General features: G+C 37.0%; 1 protein-coding gene across 12 annotated transcripts in view; it reads right to left on the bottom strand.

Annotated features, from left to right (window-relative positions):
* Gphn (gephyrin) overlaps nt 1-21,814 on the bottom strand; it is a 360,226-nt gene that overhangs the window by 33,398 nt on the left and 305,014 nt on the right. For all 12 annotated transcript variants that reach the window (XM_051196174.1, XM_051196176.1, XM_051196182.1 and 9 more), the window contains 4 exons: nt 17,044-17,099; nt 13,178-13,297; nt 11,179-11,237; nt 10,003-10,156 (listed from right to left, as the gene is read on the bottom strand). In XM_051196174.1, the coding sequence (XP_051052131.1) occupies nt 10,003-10,156; nt 11,179-11,237; nt 13,178-13,297; nt 17,044-17,099 (389 nt within the window). The remainder of the gene's footprint in view (nt 1-10,002; nt 10,157-11,178; nt 11,238-13,177; nt 13,298-17,043; nt 17,100-21,814) is intronic.

Below are 21,814 nucleotides of genomic sequence, written 5' to 3'. Positions count from 1 at the left end.
GGCAATAATGTCAAGGAGAAACTGGGCTTTCCTAGATAGTGATTTATTATAAAACTTTTTTACGTGTATGGGTGTTTTTGTCTACATGCATGTCTATGCTCCATTTGTGTACTTGGTCCAGAAGAGAGCACTGGATTCCATAGAATTGGACTTACAGGTATTTGTGAGCTGCTATGTGGATGCTGGGAGTTAAACCTGAGTCCTCAGGAGCTTTAGCCACTGAGCTATCTCTCCAACCCTCTCCCAGTTTATCTGACAATGAGAACATCTGATATTTTCAAGCCTGAAGAGAACAACCATTTGCCTTTTCTCTTCTAAGCTTTCTGGTATTGTTTTCTGAAGTGTAATCAACAGCCTTAAAGAAAAACTTCTTAAAGGTACAAATATTTTGTGTTTGAGACACAAAGTTAAACAAGAAATACTTATGCTATACCCATCCACAATTTCATTTCTCTGAGTTAATATCTACCAGTAATGGTGTCTATGAACAAAACTTGCTTTATATTAGGATGTTTCAATAATGTGTCAGCTTAGTATAGTAGGAATACCTTTGGATTCAGATTAAATGCAAATTATTCAAATTTTCTCATTTATAAAATGACTTCATTACAGCCACTTTGTAATGTACTTGTCAGAATTCAAGTAACAGTTTATGCACATAAATGCAATTATATTATTGATTACATATCATCAGTATTAATATATTACCAATACTATATTACATCATTCCACATAGCATTACTGATAATATTAATACATTATATTATATTATTAATGCTTCAATAAATGTAATTTTCCTTCCTCATGATAAGAGTATCTACTTTCCTTTGGTTCTCATATTATTACTCCTAGGGGCTAATTCACACCATACCTGTTTACAGTATGAACATAGACTTATGACTACAAAATACTATAGGCTAAAATAAACCCTTTCTTCCTCAAATTCCTTTTGGTCATGGTATTTTATTACAGCAGTAGAAAAGTAACTAATATAGAGGATTTCCCTATGATGATCAGTTCATTTACTTGGAGTTATGATATTTATTGGTTGAGCTCTCAAAGTTAGTTATTTTTTTTTTTTTTAAATCATCATATGAGGTTCTTGGGGGCATTTTGGTTATTTGGTCAAATATGTACCAAACTTTTCCCTTGGTGAAGAGCTGCTAGGGTATTTATTTGATACTAATAGTCATCTTATCTACCAGAGACATTCATGTCTCTAAGATTTTTAAAATCGATTTATAAACCATTTATTTTACATGAGGAACTGGACTGGAGGGAGATTTCTTCTTTATCCATTCTGACTGTTAAATTTTGGAGTCCAATATTGAGAGTTCAATTTTTATGTTTAGATGATGAATTCATGCATTCATCAAATCATGAACTTACATGTTTATGCAAGTCTACCTTGTTTGGTCTTGTATTTACCTTTATAAAAGTCATTCTTTCATCATGAACAAATGTAGTACTTGGAGTACTTTTAACATGACTATAATATTCACACAAAAATACTTTAAGAACAAAGGAGGGAACAATTTTAGATATTCAATGATTAGCATTTTCATTGTTATGTAAAATTTCAAGAGGAAATCTTGAAAGAAAGGAAAAAGTTCTTTTGTTAAATTCTCATGAAGAGAATCTCTGTCTTAATTTGTCTAAATGACAAACCCACTTAGTTTATCATTAGAGACCTCCCTCTAATTCTGTTCTTCAGAGATTTAATACTATGGCCTTAATGATTTTCATCATGCACCTAAGACTCACTTTCTCATACACTGAAATGATTTTGCCTGCATGTAAGACTTATGTGTAAGGGGAAGGCTATCACTTTTTGTAGTGGTCAGTAACTATTTTCATCTTTCTTGCAAGCAGCACCTCTTTTATACACCTTCATTTTTCTTTCTCCATTTTCTAGATAATCTATTAGTGGCTTAAACTCTAATTTGATGAATATATGCATACTCTAGACTATCCACATCATCCAGATCAACAGATTTCACACACACACACAACCACACACACTACACACAGACACAGTCTATTCACATCATCCAGAACAGATTTCACACACATAGAGTCAGATTATAAACTTTAATAGAATATGTATTTTTATTAAATTAGCTTTCACTTATTGCTCTGAAAAATACAAGTTAAGCTAACTCTCTTGCCTACTTGGTTATAAGACAGGATAATAAAGAGAAACATTTACAGCTTTTAAACATAATTTAAGGAGTTTAAAATTGAGATAGCTACTTGGTAAAGTGCCTGAGAGGATCCCTAGTACCCACATTAAACAAACAAACAAGTCTCCTCAGCAAAATTTATAATCCCAGTGCTGGTTGAGTTCTAGCTTCAGTAAGAAAATAAAAACACTTTTTTTCCTCTTTCGTTTCTTTCTTTTTCTTTCTTTCTTTTCTTTTTTTGGAGAACAATAGAGAATGGGAAAGGGAGAGACTACAGAGTTGGGTGAGTAGAATGACAGGGAGGTGCAGCATAAGTTCTCTTTGGTCTTAATAAAAACACGGAGTCAGCTATCAGGGGGTGAAAGCTGAAGGATCAGAGAAGCACAGCGGCCAACCACTAGAGTTCTCACCTCTACCAATGCTTAGACCAAAGGGGGTGACCCTGTCCTCAGACTGTTCCTCAGACTGACTGCTTCAAACTGCACTGCTCCTCAGACTGCATCTGTCTCTATGAATCCTCAGACTGCACCTGTCTCGTCTCCTCCTCCCTAGTTCTGGAATTAAAGGTGTGTGATCACCTTCGTAAGAGCTCTGTTTCTCTTTTAGACAGATTCAATCTTGTGTAGCCCAGGGTGGCCTTAAACTCTCAGAGATCCATCTACCTCTATCTCCCAAGTGCTGGGAGATAGAGGTGTGTGCCACCACTGCCTGGCCTATACAACTAACTAGTGTGTCTATCTTTGAACTCTGATATTCAGTCAAGCTTTATTTGTTATATCATAAACAAAATATCACCACAGGAAGGGATCTGGGAGGAGCTGGGTGAGGGTAAAGAATATGATCAAAATATATTGTACAAGGAAAAACCACTTCTGACAATAAAAATGTGAGTAGTTAGGTGTGGTGGTTTACAACTTTAATTAGAGCACTTGGGGGAGAGGCAGATCTCTATGAGTTCAAGGCCAGCCTAATCTATATATTGAGTTCCAGGCCACCTAGGGCTACATAGTGAGACCCAGTTTCAAAAACAAAACAGAAACACCTAAACAACAACAACAACAACAACAAAACCACAAGTGAAAAAATATATTTATATTTAATATTGTTTAAAATGCTTAAGATATTGAATTGTATTTGAATGTTTCACTACAGTTTTTTTCTTTAAGTTAAAAAACCACTGATGACATGAGTAAAAAGTGGTTTCATGGAATAGTGACAGCACTGTCAGGAGAGGCAAGGTAGGAGGAGGCATTTTTGATTAGGAAGGCAAAGGTGGAAATAGCCAAATGAAGTTGAAGAGGGAGGCTTGATCTATTTATGTGTAGAGAAATGGTTATCATTAAGAGCCCAAATCAGAAGATAAAACTGGGAAACAAAGGCTGGGAAGGGATGGGGATCAGGTGCCTTGAGTGTGAAAGTGGCACCCCATCTCCTGGACTCCTGCTTTCTAATTTTATGACCTTGAATACTATAGTTATGCTGGTAACTTTCAATATTTATCTTCATCTCAAATATCTAATAGCACATTTCTAGTGTGATTTCTAATAGATACCTTATAACATGTTCAAAACTGAAGTCCTCATTTCTACTGCCTAGCCTTAGTGGGGTAAAAGCTATCCTTAGGCTTGCTTAGGTAAAAAGTTAGAGCTCATCTTGACTCCCTACATTTTCTGATATTCCACTTTAAATTACTTAATCAAGATATGCCAGGTTTATCTTCAAAATATATTGTGAGTCTGGTATGTCTTACCATATCTCCAATGCAATGGAAATTTCTCAGGTCATCTCATAGCCTACCTTTATTCCTTGTCCCTTCCTCAGGCTATACCATGTAACAGAATACAGTTAACACCTTAAAATTCGTTCTATTCACTATGTTCCATGCTATTTTTCTACTGTTCTAAGTTGGGCATTGAGATTAAAATGGTATAGGTTCTGTCACCTCTTCAACCTCAGTTTTTCTTTTATACTTTTCTTACTGACACATGGACCTTGCTATTCCTCAGATATGATAAATATGTACCCTACCTCGGGGACTTCATTCTGTTGTTCATGTGTCTAGAATAAACCTCCCTCACATGGCATGTATTACAGATACCAAATTTCACTTCAGCAGTCAACCCCAATCACCCTATCTATAACTTTACCAATCAGGTCCAGACAAAATAAAACTCATTTAGGTATTTAAAGTAAAGGATGTGGGAGAAGAATTTTAAATACAAGGGACTGGTTATAAATGTGCTGCAGAACTTGGAGGCATAAACAGAGTAAATGGTGTTACTGAAGACCAGTGACTGCAGAAAGCTGCCTTTGTGTTCTAGGCTGTTGGAAAGAGATAGGCTAAGATTGGCCTTCTGCTTCTGCTTTCACCTTCTTTCTACCTTCTATGGCCATGTGAATGTACTCAATTAGCAAAACATAGTAGAGGCTTAGTGTGGCACATGCATGAAATCCCTGTACTCAGGAGACTGAGGCAGGAGGGCTATGAATTTGAGACCAGTATGAACTACACAGTGAGACTCTATTTCAAAAATCCAAAAAGCTAGTATCTAGACAGCAGCTTGCAAGAGAGCCTGAGGTATTTACTTCCCAGGCTTTCACAATAATTGCAAATAAAAAGCTGGTGTTGGATAAGTTTCAACAGACAGTAGTGTCTATGGCCATTTTTACCCACTATTTATCATTTTTATCCTCTATTTCTATTTGTGCCATTATACTATTTGCTTATTGACTACTTACAGTTAAAATCTCAACTGTGTATGAATATGGAGTTTATCTTTCTTGCCTATCACAGACCTGCTGTATCAGAATACTGCCTGGCACTAGTAGCATAGGGATGGGGTTTGGAGTGGTACAAGGCAGTGGAATGAGGTATTTTAAATTTTATTTCAATGTTTTCTGACAGGTATATAATGTATGTTGAACATATATTCTACTCACCAAAAGGCTGTTTTATTATTGACATCATTTAAAATGGCCTTCATGGTGATTAATAAAAAGCAAACTAGTTCCAGGACAGGCTCCCTGTCACCAAAACCAAAAAAAAAAAAAAGCAAACTGACATCAGTTCATTTTATTAGTATTTTCACATTTTCTACAGACAGTGCATTCTCTAGTACTGTTCCCATGGATATTTGTTAAAGATTAAATGTCAGCTTGTTACCAGGCAACATTTCTTCTGTTGCTCTTTGTTTTTGATATAGGGTCTCATGCAGCCCAGGGTAGTCTCACTCCTCCCAGGAAAAGTGATTTCTGGTACCATGCATGTAGACTGGAAAGTACCATACATACCTAGTGGGAAGTCTTAACTTCAGGTTCCTCTGTATGGTGACATATGTACTAGATTATTTACTTTATAGGTATATACTGATTCCTACACAGAACATGAAGTTTCTAGGCAAGGGTGGCTTCTGTATTTCTCAGTATGAGTCTTATTTTCTTATACTTGAGCTGTCACTTGCAGAATAAACAGGGTCGCTATATAAGGTTACTGGGATTGCTAAGAGCTATTCTCCCAATTAAGAAAGCTATCAATGTCTGATGGTACCCTGTTTGATACTGTTTCTTGATCAATATATTTCTAAGAAAACTGGTTCATGCTTTTTTTTTCTACAATTTATTATTAAATTTAAGAGAGATTCTTGCTGGCTGTCCTGAAACTCACTTCATAAAGCTGGCCAGCCTCAAGGTTGTGCCAGTTCTCCTGCCTCTGCCTCCACACATGGTCTGGATGTCCATGGGATTCATACATGCAAGAAAAATGTCTATCAGTTAGCAATACCTCTCAGCTGTGGAATCTGTGTATAGCACACACACACACACACACACACACACACACACACACAGATCTGACACAGTTAATAATTCTACTTCTTTAATTTTGTCATAATTCCCTCATCCTTAATAAGGTTATAGCTTAATAAAATACTGGGCAGGTTTTAAATAGCTATGCAGATATTTTGTGTGACATTCTTAAATTTATTTTTTACTTTATATGTGTGGGTATATGTACATCTGTGAGCCATGTGCATGCAATGCACTACTCATGGAGGCAGGAGGAGGGCATTGGATCTCCTGGAACTTGGATTATAAACAGATGTCAGCTACTGTGTAGCTCTTGGGAAATAAATCTGGGTCTAATGATGGCAATCTCTCCAGTCCCTTGTATGACATTCTTTAGGAAACCTAAAGCAACTGCCTTGCTTGTCTCTGTTTGAAAGTATCCATATGGTATCACATTAGATTCAAGAAGTATATACAGGGAAATGCAAATTTTAATGGTTATGAGATTCAATTTCACCCAAGTCTGAATGGAACCATCAAGAAAACAAATGTCAACAACTTCTGGAAGGGATTAGGGAAAGAACAAACTCTATTCATTGTTTCTTGGATGGTAACTGGTGAAGCCATCAGGGAAATCAGTTTCAAAAAATCTGAAAATAGAACTGTGTGAACCAGCTCTACCACTTTACCAGAAGGACTAAGTCAGCACACCATAGACATATAGATGGCCTATATGTCTATCAATGGATAAAGAAAATGTGGTACATGGACAAAACATGCACACTTCATCTTAAATTTTTTAAATGTGGATGCCTGTGAGCAATCTGCCATGATGCTCGATTCTGGCATGATGGAACTTGACCGACTTTTGCTCAAGTCAAATGGAAAGATCCGTGCACTAGACTATGGAAAGGGACTGATCCTGTCCTATATGGGGTCAAGGGCATGTTTGTGTTTTCTTGAAGGAAGAAAATGATGACTGGTGGCTGCCAGACCAGTTGGTGAGATGCGTGGAGCAGAGGAAAACTGGACCTGAGACTTCGGGAACCTGCCCAAGCCAATTTGAGTGAGACCTGCTGAACCTGTGTTCCTATACCCCTGATATCATCAACTCTACAGTCCGAGAAGGAAAGAAAACAATTGGTTTGAGATTTTCAGAAGGAAAGGAGATTAGAAATTTTTAATTTGGTTCCAGATTTCCAATTTCTCAACAAGCCTGCTGCATTGATTTCCCAGACCCATGAGTTTTCATCCTGGGATCCTGCCAAGGATTGAACCTTTAACAGTTAGCTACACCACATCTTGGGACAACTGAAAGCTATTATGGACATGATGTGTAGCAAAAGCCCCTTTTCAGTATTTGAGCAGACAATGGACAAAAGTTTGCAGTTAATATTTAGTACCCAAGGACTGTGGTATCTCAAACTTATCTTTGGAATTTATAAGCAGCAGTGCATTGGACTTTAGAGGGAAAAAAAGGTTCAGAATTGTGGAGTTATTCATATTTCATTCACCATGAGAACATTTTTTTTGTCCTTTGATTGAATTGAAATTATGAAAATTGTAATTTAGTCAATTATGTATCAATTGTTAATAATCATACTGGAGTCATTAAAGTTTAAAACCTTTGCTATACTATATAACTTCATGAATAAAAAAGTCAGAGCTCACTCTGTTAGGAATTAGACATGATGCTTAGGAATCATTAGATTGAATGTAATTGAATAGGCAGATTTAGATTTTGGTATAGTTAAAGCAACTCAGGACATACCAGATCTATTTTAAGAGGCCATTTTATCTTGACTTATCTTTTCCTTTTGCAGGAGATGCTGTAGCCACAAATGCATATGCATTATCAAGCTTGATTATAAACTCTTGATGTAAAGTTGATTCAGAGGTGAGTGGCACTGAGCTATGCGCTATCCCCTAATGTTCTTTATTACAGAGGTTGAAAGTCATGGATGGGTAAAGTCTAGAAGGTGGAAGAAGACAACCTAAGATAAAAACAGCCATCTGCCTTGTAGCAGAAGCACAGGTATTTTTTAATTATATTAAGAAGGGGAAATTTATCAGTGTCCATAAAGATGGCAGCCCGCCATCTTGGCACAAGGACAGAGTTCAAAACTGACCTCAGCAAGTCATAAGACCTAAAGGCCAAAGGTATGGCTACTGTAGGGTGTTTGGCTATCTTATCCTAAATAACAACAGAACTGGTCTGAGGTGTGGATACTCCTAACTCTCAAGGCTAGGGAACAAGAAGTTGCATTTAAGGTGTGGTTACTGAACTCTTAGAGTAAGCAAGGAAGAAAAGTCTGTTCCATATATATGATACTGTGTTCCCCTTTCTGGTTTGGGTACAGTGGTGAAAAACAAACTCATGTCATTTCAGTATTGACTGATCTACCCTCCTGATTTTTTTTAAAGGAAAAATATGTTTATTAAAAAAGCAATCCTGATATTTGTAGTAAAGTGTATGGAACAGGGAATATTATGTAAGGTAAAACAAAATCCAAGTTGAGAAAGAAACATACTGAATATTTATCTCATATGTGGTGAATATTTGTATGTACATATGCACACACATGCACATGTTGTAGAATGAGGACCATGAGAAGGGAGGAAAAGGTCTTAAGTAGGGTTAAGGAAATGAAATATATTTGATACGAAAGCAGAAGACAGAAGAGGAGAATGAGGAAAAGAGAGGCAAACTACACAGGGAAGGACAGTGGTGAAGAGGTGTACAAGAAAATAAAATACAATGGCACACTATAGAAATGTCATAATGAAACTTAGTACTTTGAATAGTAACTTAAAAAGTTAATTTAAAAGAGATGTATGGGCATGTATCAGCCATACATATCAATGAAAATCAGAACTAATGTTTAAGGGGAGCTTGCATTGTGACTGGACAAATGACAGCTTTGTCACATTAACAGATAAGTGCAACTTCCTTCAGTCACTGAAAATAATTTTTTTGTAGTTGTTATTGTATTCTAACACCTAAGGATCTCAAGCCTTCAGAAGAGATATTATGTTTTATTTCGTTCTTTTACCACTAATTTCTTTTATAATGCTTGATACATAGAAAACATTTGTTGAACTAAAATACAAAGTTCTAAGTAGCTAATTTTGAATATGGGTGGGGGCAACAGTAACACAGAGATTATAAAATTAAAAGCAAACATCACTCTGTTGCTCAATATGGTGCCAGTTAGACACAAGGTTATTAAAACAATAATATCACTGTCCTATCAAAATGAAAAGAACAGTTTCAGGTCAGTGATAGTTTTTAGGGATGATTGGTGCAATTGTGTATAGACTTTGCTTCCCATTAGCAGAATAAAAAAAATCCAATTCTGTTCTTTTGCTTTGAGTAAAAGAAGCATACAGATCATAGAGCTACCTTTTCTGAAGAGTTCAATTAATTAAAAATAATACTAATAAACATTTACTTTCAGAACAAAGTTCTCCCAAAAAACTGTTATTAGTTGAAAGAAGCTGCTAAAACTCTTGGTAGGATTTGAGGATTTGATTCTGTAATTGAGTTTCTAGAAGATTCATCCTTTCACATTCCTGACATGACTATATAGCTCCTGGACATTTTTGCAACCCAGGCAAGGCACCAGTCAGGATAGCTTTCAAGAGTTCACAGCAAAAGATTGATTATCTCCTTTTCAAGCAAGGCCTGACATGACATGCTGATCCATTTTGAATAGCATACCACTAGAGATGCTTCACTTGAGACCCAAACAAACCCTCAAACCAAACAAAATCAAAAAAGGATTATCAAACTCCTCTGATGATTAAAATTCACACAGAACTTTAAGAAGACAGGCTAGCCATGATACCTGTTTCATTCACTTACTTCCTAGGATCGGTGGGCCATCATTTGATAACAATATACACAAATCATGTTTCCACAGACTAAATACTAAACAGTTTGCTATTTACAGCTTGCAGCTAACTTTTGTTTATTTATAAGAATGGGAAGTCTTTATTTATTTATTTGTTTGTTTATTTATTTATTTATTTTTACCTCATTCCCTGTTGACATGACAGCAACCACTGGAAATTTATTAACTTCAACTTCTGTGACACCCACAGTTGCAAGGAGACCAATCTCTGAAGGTCCCATATGGGTTCCTTTGGCCAAAACGCACTCCCCTCTTTTAATGTCATGGCCGATGGGTCTGAAAGTCAAAACAGAACCATAAGCATTATGGCTAAGATGAACATTTTCTCAACTCAGGGGGGAAACTTTAGTATCAGAGAAAAGAGACAATTGGGAAAAACAAGTTCAGAAATGAGTCAGGAGCCCAATAATGAAGAGATTCTAAAATTTTTAAGTTTTAAAAGTTATATCACACTACTGAAGACAGAATAGGAATTATGATAGCTAAACAATAATATGTTACATCTGAAAGTTACATTATATTTTTCTTTTTATTGTATTACAGCTAAAATTGCCAATTTCAAACTATCTTTGATAACAAGGCAAAACTTTGCATGAAAATATCTAGCGGCATTAACTGGTTCACAGCTGGTTAGCTCTGTGATAAGAAGAATGATGTTAATAAGGTTAGTTAGAGTGATTTCCACATAGACATCTTAGGTTGGTCCAGATCTGAGACCACTTTCCTTGGTATATGCACCTTAGCCTCCTGCCATAAAGCCTGGAGAAGCATAACTTTGCTACAAAGGGATGCTACAGGAAAATATGTCTTGATGGAATTTGAGTAAACATTTTCTAGTGTTACAAAAATAGTTCAAACTATTCATAATATTTATTGTAGGAGAAAAGCCTAATCTTTACATGCCAGGAACAGCAAATTACTATATTATTAAGGGTGGCTGAGGAGGGTGTTACTATTAACTGCTTGTATAAATACCCAATCAGCTCTATTCCAATTTCTGGACAATCTAGGGGTTGGGACTGAGTAATTTTGGATCAGCTAGAGGTAGAGTTAACTGTGGGTATATGTACATATAAGTTAATTTTTTTCTCATGTTGATTTTGATAATTTTATTCATCTTTACTATTTTCATTTAAATCGCACATGGAATGTAAAATTCAGAAAATTCATTTTGTTTCTTGTTAAAGCTTGAGAAAAAATGGCTAGTTGTCATAGCAGGTTTATAATAATCATGTTCTCCTGAGTGTATGATCATGTAGAAACACAGTAGGCTATACATTGTGTACATCTGAACTTACCTGATATCTTGACCTGGTCGAGCCTGCACCAGAATTCGCACTTCAAGTTCTTCAGTACCCTATAATTAGAACAGGTCATACAATTTCAAATAATAGTCCAATAGCATTTCCGATCAATAGGAATGAGCTTCTCAGATACTTTATCATCAGACAGGCCCAGAACAGAAGAGCAGACAGCCATTTTCTAACTCTCTGAAAAATTAGGTTTGGTGCCAATAAATAACTAAATATTTCCTCTATATTCTAATTGCAGGGAAGGACTTATAGCATGGAAGTAGATTTCTGTAATTTCATGGTAACCATCAATTGTACATTCATGGGCTGTAAATAATATTGAGATACTGTAGTTGGAGAATGTGTGTCTTCTGGATTTCAATGCTTTGCAGGCTTCCCTGATACTAATAATAAATCTCTGCTTGGGCAGTTTCAAGAGCAAGAATGTGGTCTTTATGCCAAAAGTTGAATTGTATACATAAGGGAAGATAATCTTCAGACCAAGAAAAGTATCTTGGCATGGTTGTATTTTACTATTTACTTAGTTGATATAATATTTTTTGCTGGGTGGTGGTGGCACATGCCTTTAATCCCAGCACTCAGGAGGCAGAGGCAGGTAGGTCTTGAGTTAGAGCACAGCTTAGTAGACAGAGGAAGTTGTACACAGTAGGGCTATTCAGAGGTACCCTATTGTAAACAAACAAACAACCTAAAACAAACCCACACGAACAAACCAGAAAGAAAAACTAATATATATTGTTTTTAATTTCTACTTCAGAATATAATTCCTCAAGAAAACTATTACAAAATTGTAACTTTCCTAGTTTTACTCATGACTAATAGTCTGTTTTAAAAGTAAATTATGTGTAGGAGTGCTTCGCCTACATGTATGTATATGCACCAGGTGGGCCTGGTGCTCATGCTCACAGCAGGGTGTTGGATGCCCTGAAACTGGAGTTATTGACAATTGTGAGCCACCATGTTTGTGCTGGGAATCAAACTTGGGTACAGGAAGTACTCTTACTTACTGAAATATTTCCAGCCTGTGCTGCTTATATTTCTGCCAACTTGACCTAAATTAGGGTCCTGGGAAGAGGAAAACTCCAACTGAGAAAAATGCCTCCACCTGTAGGTGAGTTTGTGAGGCATTTTCTTGATGAATAATTAATGTAGGAGGGTCCAGCTTACTGTGGGTGGTGCCACCACTGTACATGTGGAGCAAGCAGGCTGAGCAAGCCATGAGCACACAGCACTCTCAATGGCCTCTGTTTCAGTTCCTGTCTCCAAGTTCCTGCCTTGAGTGCTGCCCTGGGGCAGAAGGATTGTGATCTGTAAGCTTAAATAAACCCTTTCTTCTGAAAGCTGCTTCTGCATGGAGTTTATCACAGCAATAGAAACATAGCTAGGGCAAGCCCCAGCAGTCTGGTTTTAATAATTGCTATTAATTTCATTGAGAAAACGAAATATGCAGATCCTGTAAATGTCCTTTATTTGAGCCAAATGCAGAATGAAATGACACAAATTCAACATTTCCAGACTTCTATCTGATGGAACAGCTTTTCCCTGAACAGAAAGCCAATGTTAAAAGGTCATTTGGTTCAAGAACTTGCCCAGATATTCTCTGTTAAAGTTGTTTACATTAAATTCATATTCTAAGAACACCTTTATACTTTATCAAAAATTATTTTCAATGGCAAGAAGACATGTCAACTATTACTATCACTGTTCTTTTACCATGAATACATTTCTTTGTTTGCATGTGAAAATTCTCACGTTAAGAATGGTTCAAATTCTACTGTAACCATAGCATAAAAGTCCCCCATGTCAAGATTTTTATTCTTTAAGGCAGTTCATTTATTGGAAACCTACATATTACTATGTAAGATCCCCAAACCAAATTAACATCATTAACATCCCCCTCCCCAAGTCCCACGTTAATCTCAGGAACATTGAAGACACTGAGTATGATTTCTAACACTGCCACAGGAATCTGGTAGTGACTTACATCATCTGATTCCCTGATAAGTTCGGTATCTTCCACTTGTACTACTGCATCAGCACCGCAGGGGATTGGAGCACCTGTTGTAACCCGCATCACTTGTCCTGGCATTACTGTCTGAGTTGGCTGGAAGTACAAATATAAAAGGCAGTTGGTTATTTAGTTACTATTTAGTTAACTATTTTAGTTCTTATTTTTAAGAAACAAACAATGAAAGTTTTACAGTTTTTTGTTTTGTTTTTTGAGACAGGAATTCTCTGTGCAGCCTTGGCTGTTCTGGATCAAGTCTGGCCTTGAACTCACAGAGCAACTCCTGAGTGCTAGGATTAAAGGAGTGCACCATCACTGCCCAGTTGAAAACTATTAGAGTTTTTCTCAGGGCCATATCCATAATGCAGCTGCTCATAAAGAGCTGAATCACAACTAAGAGTCTGCAACTTGATTTAAGCTGACTTTATTTATACTTCAAAGTACTTTCTTGGAGCCCTGTTTTGAAGAACTGCCATTTATATTTGCTTTATTGCTTCTCATTCAAATAATATAAATTGTGTCAATGTAAAGTTATTTGAGAGACTGTCAGAAAAAATTCAAAGTCATAGGAGATTGTGAATGACAAATATGAAAACCCTTCATTTTAGTAAATTGCTGAAGTTCTGTTTGACAAATGTGGTACTTCATTAAGTAAAACTTTTGGTCAAATCAAGGTGATTAGGAAAGCCATTTTAATTATTTCACTTGAAAAATTTTCTAAAACACAGTGTTTCACTTATTGGTTAATTAAAGTCTAAAATGTAGAATTTTAACTACTTAAAATGTAGACTTTAACTACTTAAAAACATCCCAAACATTCCAGTGCTTATAATAATCTGGATTAGACATTGTTTTTAAATTCAAAACAGAAATTTTAATGTCTGAAGTTTACTAATTTTAAAATTACATCTACTTATTTTTCAAATGCATGTCCATCTACACATGTGTAGAAATAAGAGGACAACTTGTGAAGCTGATTTTATTTTCTAAATATTTGTACATATGATGTGTGCAGGATAGACTTGTCTGGGAAATCTTCCAGATGGAGAAAGTATGTCTCTGCCTGATCCATCTGATAGGTTGAATAGGCTTCAAGAGAGTCACCGCTCACAGGCCTTGATTTAGGGCAGAATATTAGAATGCATCACATCATCCTTAAAAGAAAGTCCTTAGACAATAGTAAAAACTGTTTAAGAATATTTTAGATTTATTGATTTCATGTATGAGTGCTTTGCATGTATTATGTATGTATGCATATATGTATGTATGTATGTTCACCATGATCAGAGCTGTTGTCCCCAAAGGTTAGAAGAGGGCATTTAATGCCTTAGAATTAGAAATATAGTTGGTTGTAAGCCTCTGTGGATGCAGAGAACTGAGTCTGAGTCCTCTGTAAGAGTAGCAAGTACTCGCTCTTGCTGGCGTGACTCGGACAGGAGAGGATTGGGTTGAATTTTCTGGTGTTCATCTGTCTAGGTTGTAAGTTATTTCTCCCTGAATAAACATCTATTCGGTCTAAAAAAAAAAAAAAAAAAAAAAAGAGTAGCAAGTACTCTTTATTGCTGAGCCATCTGTAGTTCCATGTCATGTACTTCTTAACATGCACACACATGCTCAAGTACACACACACCCACACCCACCCACCCACCCACCCACACACACACACACACACCATGCATGTGCAAACCTTAGACAAAGGTTAAGGAAAATTATCCCACTACCAGAAGTATAACGTACTTTATAATAATATCAGAAAGAAGTTATAGTAAGAACATGTCTAAATGTTCTGTATTAGACTGTATAGTAAGAAAAACCTTAAAAAGTCTATATTATCACAAAAATATTACAAAGTAGTTAATATTCTTTGAACTCTTAAGTTCACTCTAGATGAAATATTAATTATATATTCTAGAATTTAAGTTCTACCAAGGTAAAAATATATTTATGTGGTTTGCTTCTGCAGAACACACCATTGTTTTGTAAGCTCTACTCTGGCCCAGAAGGTTGACTTCTATGAATTATTTTAATAAGGTTCCCATGACTTTGGCCTCTGGATAAGGTATAGCCAGTGGAATTAGCCCACAAGAGATTAGACAGTAGGAGGGGAAGAGAAGCAAATTCCCTTTGATCTTATGGCAGGTTGGTGGTGATTAGGACATCTTTACTAACTGAAGTCCACATCTCCTTTGGGGAGCTTGTATCACAGCTATGAATCTCTCCAAGTTGAGGTACAAATGTCTCCTTTTTCTCCTTTCGACCTAGAGGTAGTAATGAAGAGATTCATAGCTAAGACACAGGATCTCTAAAGGACAATACAGGTAATCTGAAGAAAAATCTGCTTCCTTGGACTAATTTGACTTCATACCATCAAGCCTTAAACATGTAAGTTTCATAATTCCTTTTATGCTCCTAGTTGTCTGGTTTAGTTAGAACTAACAAATAGAGTGTAAGAGGTTTAGAGACCCTTAATATCTGCTATGTTGTAGCTAATGAAAACCATCTGTGAGTCTCTGATGTCTTTGTTGTTGTTCTTTTAAGGCAGAATATATATATAGTTTTGTCTGGTCTGGAATTTATTATGCTGTACAGGTTGACCTTGAACTTACAGTGATTCTCCTACATGCTGGAATTATAGGCATAAACTGCCAGGCCAGGCACCTCTGGATTTTTGACCTATACTGCTCTCTGCCTAGAATGTTCCAATGTTATTCTCCTAAGAATCTACTTTTGAAATGTTCAGTTTTCTTTTGTACCCCAGGGTGTTTGACTGATACCATTAGTTTAATAATTAATATACTGTATACTATTTAGTTGCTTATAATGCCTCCTCTCCTGACTCCTTAAGAGAAAAAATTATGTTTTAATGTAACTTATATGCCAGAATGTAGCATCTGCTAATTATGTCAGTATGCTGGATAAAGGAATGCTGAGTAGACTCAATTGAAGATCAGTTGAATATTTCTTGAACACTCATTTTCTGGCTTTACTATAAAAATCGATGTTTTGTATGTTTATATCTAATAGAAATATGTGCTAAGTGATCAAATAAAGTAAAAAAAAAAAAAAAAAAGAGTCAAAGGGAGATGGCTCATTAGGTAAAGTGCTTAATGTGCAAGTGTGAGGACCTGAGTTTGAATTCACAGAACCCATCAAAAAGCAAACACAGTAGTATGTATGTACTTGTAATCCCAGTGCTCTATGGTGAGATGGGAAGTGAATACAAGAGAATTCTCAGAGGTTCAAAGGCTAGCTATCCGTGCACACATAACAGTGAGAAACAAAGAGACTGTCTGAAACAATGTGAAAATAAAATGGCAATAGATAATTTTTAAAAAGGTGTCAGTTTTGGTAAAAAACTATTGCCATGTCTTCTTTTCTTTCTTGGCTTATCATGGACTTTATAAATACTTAAAATAGACCGGGTTAAGGTGCAGAAGGATGATGCCAACAGTAACCACCCTGGCTTCCTTATTTAAACATCCAAACATTAAGGTACATTTAGTTCTAGTCATAAAATCAAAATTTGTTGGAAGAAGAATCACTCAATCATAGGACTAGAGAATGCCTTAAGGTCAGCCTGTGGAGGATATAACAAAATTATTCATTATACCACATACATGTAAATTCTTTATTATTATTATTATTATTATTATTATTATTATTATTATTATTATTATTATTTTGGCTGTGGTTTGCATAGGATCTTTCTTTTATCCCTTTGACAGTCTTCTAACTAATCCTTCTTTAAGACTTCTACAGTGCTGATATTGGAAACTTAGAATTGGATGCCCAAAGTCTGTGAAGCATAAATCTGCGGTGTCTTTCAGGCTTACGAATCTCACCTGTTCACCAGCTTGGGATTCCCCAATGATGAAACGATCTCCTGGACCATCAGCAGCTGTGAGATGGAACAGAGCCAAGAATAAATATCAGCATGGACTTAAAGCAAGGAGCAAGAATCTAGTATACTGATATTCTAAGACTTCATTAAATCATGTTCAGGAAAGGAGAATGTATTTCTGATTTCCTAATGTAGACGACAGCCTTTTTACTACTGGTTTGATCTTTGGTATCCAATAGATTCCAAGCATCAGCAGAAGTGGATCTATTTGTGCCCTTTCTTGCCATCAGTGGAGATGGTCTTCATGTGATGCCATCCTTTCCATACTTGTGCTTTCAAACATGAGGCTCATTCGCCTTATCCTTTCAAATGACATGATCTTACCCATGTTCTTAGTCATAAGTGAACATTCATGGATACAGGAACACATCAATTTGCATATTCAAACGTCTCCATTTTTTGTAACCATTTTTTACTTAAATAAAATCAGAAAAATTAATAGATTAGAAATAATGCTAATTATGAGCTGAAATAAATAAGCTTTACTGCATCATAGTTTCCACTTAGTATTTTCAGTGCTGGAACTAGGGACTTGCCATGCCAGGCAAGTGCTCTAATACTGAGTGACACTCCCATTTCTGGTTACTTATTTTTACTTTTAGGAACGAAGAGTATTTATTTAATTTTAATTTTTTTTTTTTTTTTTTTTGAGGCAGGCCCTAGATGGGTGGGGATGTGCACGCCTTTAGTTCTAGCACTCAGGGCAGGCAGATCTATGGATTCAAGGTCAGCCTGGCCTATAGAGTGAGTTCCAGGACAGCTGGGGCTACACTGAGAAACCCTGTCTCGAAAATCCAAAATGAACCAATCACCCAACCAACCAAACAACTTGTCTTGTTTAGTCTCATCCATTCCTTTGTCAGTGCCTGACATATAGTAAGGTAATGAATGGGGAAAAAATTCTTAAGCAATGCCATCTTTTCTTGATATATTATTTGGGTTTCAGGCAATGCAAGGCTTATCTAATGAGTTTTATGACCACTGCTGTTACTTCCATGCCAATGATATATATAGCAAGGGGTTTTGAGGCCTATGTATGGAAAAAGAGAACATATTATATATGAATATTCAATTATATTTGTAATAGCAGTGACAACATTTTCTATTTTAAAGGAAAAATATAGACTCATTTTTTTTTTTCCCTTTCTTCTCTCCATTTTTCCCGTCCTTTATAAGAGCTCACTCTGTAGTACAAGCTGGCCTGTAATTCAGCATGTAGTGTGGTGATATCTTGCTTGTACAAACAAAGCCTTCTCAGGGTCAGAGAATGAAGTTTGCTAGCTAACCACAGAGGTCTGGAGGTCTGTACAGACAGACAGGAAGTGAGAAGGAAATAGGAGATAAACAGGGAAAAACAGGAACTTGCTCTCTTGTCTGTTCAAATGCAAAAGTGGTAAGATATGGCCTTTTTATTATTCTAGTTTTCATTTTTATTTTTTGATATTTTGATACAGGGCTTCTCTGTATGTCTTTGGTTGCCCTTGAACTCATTCTGTTGACTAGGCTGGCCTTGAACTCACAGAGGTCCGTCTGCCTCTGCTTCTCGAGTCCTGGGATTAAAAGCATGTGCGTCCCTATGCCCAGCTATTCTATTTCTTCTTAAAGGACTTTCTCTATCCTTTTTCTTTTCTCTCCTCTGAACCTGTCTTTTTAGAAACTGTATATTTCTATCCTTTTCTGACCACATGAGTCTTTAATCTGCTCAGATTAAATCGGAGGTTTTGGTTGCTGGCTGCACCCACTGAGGCTTTCCAAATTGGCGGGGGTATATTTACCACCATCTCTGGGAGCTGTGCTCACTGCCTCAACTCTGGTCTATGCTACCATCAAGCAGCTTGTCGTACATTGCCATAAACCACTTTTGTCTGTATGAGTGAAAGCTAAATCAGCCATGCATCATGCTGTATTGCAATGGGAATTCTCCATGCTGTGTTCAAGCCTGTGCTCTGCACTGTGGCCTGCATGAGACTGAGACTAGGAAGCTCACTGGAAATTCTTGCCAAACATTTGGGTGCCAGTTGTAGGCAGAGGTTTTTGTCTTGCTGAGTCCCACAGCCAGTCAGTCCCAAATAAACACACAAAGGCTTATATTAATAAACTGTTTGGCCAATGGCTCAGGCTTCTTATTGGCCAGCTCTCTCTTAATTATTAACCCATTTCTTTTAATATTTTGTGTATCTCCACATGGTCTTGGAGTACTGGTGATGCCTGGACCTCTCATTCCCTAGGCAGCTCCCTCATGACTCACCCTCTGTCTTACTCTTCCCAGAATTCTCCTAATCTGGTAGCCCCGTGTATACTTCCTGCCTGGCCACATCCTGCTTGTCCATTGGCCAAAACAGCTTTACACATCAACCAATAATAGAAACATATATTCAGAGAATACAGAAGGATATCCCCCTTCATCTCCTCTTTTCTGTTTAATTATAAAGGGAAACTTCAACTTTAATATAGTAAAATTATATATAACAAAACAGTTATCAAGCAAGAAGTACAGTTAACAATATTTAGTCCACTACCATTTGGCAAAACTTAAAATATCCGGTCTTTGTGAGTTTAAAGTTTTATATGTAACTTTATCTTTTATCATAACTAAGGAAAACCATAGCCATAACTATTTCTCTTCTCTTCAACTCCATCAAAGACCCAAGAAGGATACTATATAAACTCTAAAATTGACAGAGACATCTCATTGCCTAGATAGTCACCCAAAAAGCTAGCTCAGTCAGTAAAGCATGAGACTCTTAATCTCAGGGTCGTGGGTTCAGGCCCCACATTGGGCACCAAAATGTAAATGGTGTTTTTGATTGGTTTAAGTAATAAAAACCCAGAGTCAGACATAGAGGAAAATGCTGAGAGATCAGAGAGGAGTAAGCCATGGCCACACCTTACCTCCTTAGCATCTCAACAGACAACAGAGCAAGTTCCTGTTTCTTCCTGCTTCCAACCAGTTATCTCACTTCCTGTCTGTCTGTACAGACCTCCAGATCTCAATGGTTAGCTAGTGGCAAGCTCCAATCTCTGACCTTCAGATAGGCTTTATTTGTACAAGTAAGATACCACCACAATGTATCCCATAGTCCTTGAGCTTGCAATGGTCCTATTTCCACCTTCAGAGTGCTAGGACTACAATCATGTATTATCATGCTTATTTATTTCTTTAAGTACAAGGTAGTATTTTTTTTTCTAAAGACTTACACAAAATATTGTTCATGAGTTACTTTCTTCTACAGTTGACATGGTTACTTTGATGTAGAGATGAACAAAAATTAACATTGGATCCCTTTTATTAGTACATGTATCTTGTCCATTATAAATATTATCTCAGTGAATAAATTCTTGTACTTTTGGGAAATCTATGATATTAAATTAGAAAAGTTTTCCTGAAATGATATTTTCATAATGACACTTTCATAAATCCATTAAAAAAAACCTTTTAACACCAGGAAATTTGAATGCAAATGGATGGAACTAGAAAAGAGTCTTCCTGAGTAATGTAACACAGCCAGAGAAAGACAAACTAGGAATGTACTCACTCATAGATGGATATTAGCTATAAAATAATGGATAACCATGCTGCAATCCACAGATCCAGAGCAGTTAGGCAACAAGCCTAACAGGGTTAATGGGGGCACCTGGATCTCCCTGAGAAGGGGAAATAGAAGAGATTTTGTGAGTGGACTGAGAGCATGTGAGGATGGGAACTGGAGGGATGGGGTTGGAGAGTAGATGGAAGAGGAAAAGAACTGAAAGGAAGAAACCTGGCTGAAGGGAATCTCCAAGGATGACCCAAGCTAGGAATCTTAATTCCTAGCAATAGTGGATATCTAGCCTGCTCTGGACATCTCCTGTGACCAGGCAAGACTTCAAGTGGAGGGAGTGCGAAACCAACCCAGTCATATAACCTTTGACCTACCTACAAGATATGCTGGGGTAAGGGTGGCCTAGAAATTGAAGGAGTGGCCAACCAATGACAGGTCCAGCCTGACACTGCCACCCCTGACACTGCCTGGAGCACCAGGTTCCACAGTCTGGATGACCCAGAAACCTAGGATAGAACTAAACATGACTGGAGGAAAAAAGTCAGTGTAATGATGCTTAATGTTATTCTACGATACACGTAGATTGTTGCCTAGCCTAATTGCCATCAGAGAGGCAACTGATGGAAACAGACGCAGACCCACAGCCAAACATTAGGTGGAGCTCGGGAAATCCTTTATAATAGGGAGGAAGGATTGTAGGAACCAGAGGGGTCAAGGACACCACAAGAAAACTCACAGAATCAACTAACCTGGGCTCATAAGAGCTCACATAGACTGAACCGACAACCTGGGAGTCTGAATGGGACTGACCTAAGCACTCTGCATATATATTATAGTTGTGTAGTTTGGCCCTCTTGCGGGACTCCTAACAGTGGGAACAGGGGCTGTCTCCAACTCTTTTATGAGACCTTATTCCTCATACTTGCCCAGCCTTAATACATGGGCAGGTTCTTGAATGACCACCCCCCCAGGAGGAGCCTGTCCTGGAACCTGATCTGTAGACCAGGCTGGCTTCTAACTCACAGAGATCCTTCTGCCTCTGCTTCCCAATGCGCTGGCATTAAAGGCACACAGCACCAATGTCTGGCCTAGGTTCTTAAGTCTTATTGCAATTTGATATACTATGTTTTGTTGATAATCATGCATGGGAGACCTGCCCTTCAGAACTGA

The sequence above is a fragment of the Phodopus roborovskii genome, unplaced genomic scaffold (genome assembly GCF_943737965.1).
Source record: "Phodopus roborovskii unplaced genomic scaffold, PHOROB, whole genome shotgun sequence".
Taxonomy (NCBI): Eukaryota; Metazoa; Chordata; class Mammalia; order Rodentia; family Cricetidae; genus Phodopus; species Phodopus roborovskii.
Note: the sequence above shows the minus strand (reverse complement) of the source record. Positions and strands in the feature narration are given on the sequence as shown.